General features: G+C 46.5%; 1 protein-coding gene across 1 annotated transcript; it reads right to left on the reverse strand.

Annotated features, from left to right (window-relative positions):
• Positions 1-209: 209 nt before the first annotated feature.
• LOC105571095 lies at positions 210-2,714 on the reverse strand. Its single transcript, XM_012028567.1, has one exon. It carries the CDS (start codon positions 2,712-2,714, stop codon positions 210-212), a length of 2,505 nt encoding a protein of 834 aa, XP_011883957.1.
• Positions 2,715-2,739: the final 25 nt, after the last annotated feature.

Consider the following 2,739-nt stretch of genomic DNA (forward strand, 5'->3'; position numbering starts at 1 on the left):
CCATCACTGCCTCCGAATAGGCCGTCAACGTAGCGTCCCTTTTGTAAAACAGGAACGGCAAGAGGATAATTGGCACCTTCATCTATGATTAATTGTTCCAGTACGCGAAGAGCGAGAAATGGGGCACAAGCCAAACCGTAAGTCACAGTGGTTAGCTGAAAGGTGGTGATCCGGTTGGATTGCGCGAACCATAGTATGCGTTGAAAGTCTCAGTCAGACTCGTGTATATTAATCTGACGAAACATCTTCTCCATGTCAGATGAAAAGACATATCGGAAGAGGCGGAACCACAGTAGAACGTTGAGTAGATCGACTTGTAGTTTAGCTCCAGTGTGTAATAGATCGTTCAATGAATGACCTGATGACGTCCGGCTTGATCCGTTGAAAACGACCCTTAATCTCGTTGTGGAACTATTTTCCCGCATAACTCCGTGATGTGGGAGATAATAGGTGAGTGATGGCTCAGGTTGACTCTCCGGAACGCGAGTCATATGTTGTAATTGTTCGTAGTTGAACATAAAGTCCGAGTAGAGTTTGGAATAATCGGAATCGTGTTCCAATTTCCTGTGAAGACGATGGATTATCCGAATAGCCTTTGATTTCGAATCGCCAAGGCGATCCGGTGGATGTTTGAATGGTAGGCGAACAGTATACCGCCCTTGCTTATCCCGAGTATGTGTTGAGACAAAATGTTGTTCGCATTCTGATTCGTCAGGAGAGAGAGACGACGTGACTGTCGAGGGGATTTCCTCGATGTTCCAGAACTGCTGAAGCAGTTCATGAAGTTGATGATCTAGCGAGACATGGAACCCGTGAATATCTTGAGAAAGCGAAGCTGGTCCTGACGGACCCGAGATGATCCATCCGAGTGACGTTCTTTGCGCAATTGGCGCATCCGCGTCTCCCTTGACCACTCCGTTTTCCAAAATTTGGGCGTAAACATCCGCGCCCAAAATAAGGTCGATATGCTCTGGTGAAGTAAAGTCCTTGTCAGCCAAACGTAGATCTTGAAGATGAGGCCATGTTACGGTTTCGGTTTGCATGGACAGCAGAGATCCCGTCAGCCTTGGTAGAATGTGCGCGGAAACAAAGTATTCCGAATTTGATGGAAAATGTGGCTTGATCTTGAACGACACCTGTCCTTTGGTTTTGTTTGATCGTTGAGCGCCCACGCCGACCAGAGAAATTGATGATTTAATTCGAGGGAGTCTCAATGATTGAGCTAAGCGTTCTGTTATTAAGGTGATTTCCGATCCTTGATCGACTAATGCTCTGGCTGGCACCGAATCTCCATGCGAATTAACGAGTTGAATTTGAGCTGTTGCGAGAAGGACGGCGGAGGTTGCGACTCTCGAAGAGGAATGCAGTACGTTAGCGTCGGGAGGCTTGGCGTCCTTGACCGCTGTCTCAGTTTTAGTTGACTCAGGCTTAGTAGCCTCATGCTTACCGGCTGCCGGTTTAGAGGCGGTGGCTTTTCCTTGATGTATCGAGGTGTGGTGCTTATGTCCATATTTCTGACACCGTTTGGTGTTCTTACAGGCGGAGGCCCGATGTGATCCCAGGCAGTTAAAACACAACTTGTGTTTGTTAATAATCGCTAATCGCTGTTGAACGGTTCTTGAAGAATACTGAGGGCACAGTAATATGTAGTGATTGGCCTTACAAAGAGAACAGGAAAACTTCTTTCCGGCTTGATCTTTTGACTTCCCCTGGAAGTGCGCCTTGAGAGCGTTGGGATGTTGACGTTTACTTATTTTTGAGGTTGCAAATGCTTTGAGCAAGCGCATTCTGGTAACGAGGAACTCGCTCAATTGAACCCACGTCGGAGGTTCCTTGGAGAGTCCTAGCGTATGCTCCCATGCCTTTAATGACTTTGCGTCGAGACGTTGGACCGCAGTAAAGATGAGAAAGTCATCCCACTTTTGCCCTGGTCGATTTAGAGTATCTAAAGTGCGGTAAATCTGCATGACGTTCGTATTGAGTTGTTCCAATTCCGAAGCTGATTCCTTAGTTATGCGCTTGAGAGAGAGTAATGATTGGAGGGCTGCATCCACTAAGCGTTTATTCTCATAGACTGCTATTAAGGCATCCCATGCCCTTTGGAAATTGTCAGCTATTAGTGTGGTATTCTTGAGAAGAAGTAAGGCCGATCCAGTCAAGCTGGTCTTCAAATACTGAAGCTTCTCAACCAATGTCAAGGTAGGATTGTCCACAATCAGAGAGATGAATAAGTTCTTGAATGACAGCCAATCCGCCGGAGACCCATTGAATGTTGGCAGGTCGATTGGAGTCAGTAGAGCATGATAGAGAAGAGAAGGAGCTGCATAATTCTGAGAAGTACTAGGCGTTGAAAGTAGCCGATGCGAGGTTTCCGTATCCTCTTCAAGCAGCAGACTCATTTGTCTGACAGCTACGAGATAGGCTTCAAGAGTTGTTGAGAAGAGACCTTCCGAGAAGTATGAGTGATGCAGAGCTGACGTTGCTTCTTCCGAATTAAATCTTGTTATCGTTAAACCGAGGGTACGGTGACCTAGAGAAAATTGCAACCACGTCTCTCTCAGAGATGCAAGACGCGCTTTTACCCGTGGAGGATTAAGATTAGAATATCCAACTTTAATCAGTCGGTCAACCGCAGTGTCAATTAATTCTTTGAGAACGAGCTGATGCTCGATTCGATCTTTGACGTGACTCAGTCTCATCCTCAGGCCGCTCATGAGTATCCGGCTCGAAGGACCAAAA

The sequence above is a fragment of the Vollenhovia emeryi genome, unplaced genomic scaffold, assembly GCF_000949405.1.
Source record: "Vollenhovia emeryi isolate VEMERY1.0 unplaced genomic scaffold, V.emery_V1.0 DF941220.1, whole genome shotgun sequence".
NCBI lineage: Eukaryota > Metazoa > Arthropoda > Insecta > Hymenoptera > Formicidae > Vollenhovia > Vollenhovia emeryi.

What these genes read in the sequence shown, in the direction of transcription:
- LOC105571095 (XM_012028567.1), bottom strand. Translation starts at nt 2,714, where the DNA reads ATGAGCGGCCTGAGGATGAGACTGAGTCACGTCAAAGATCGAATCGAG.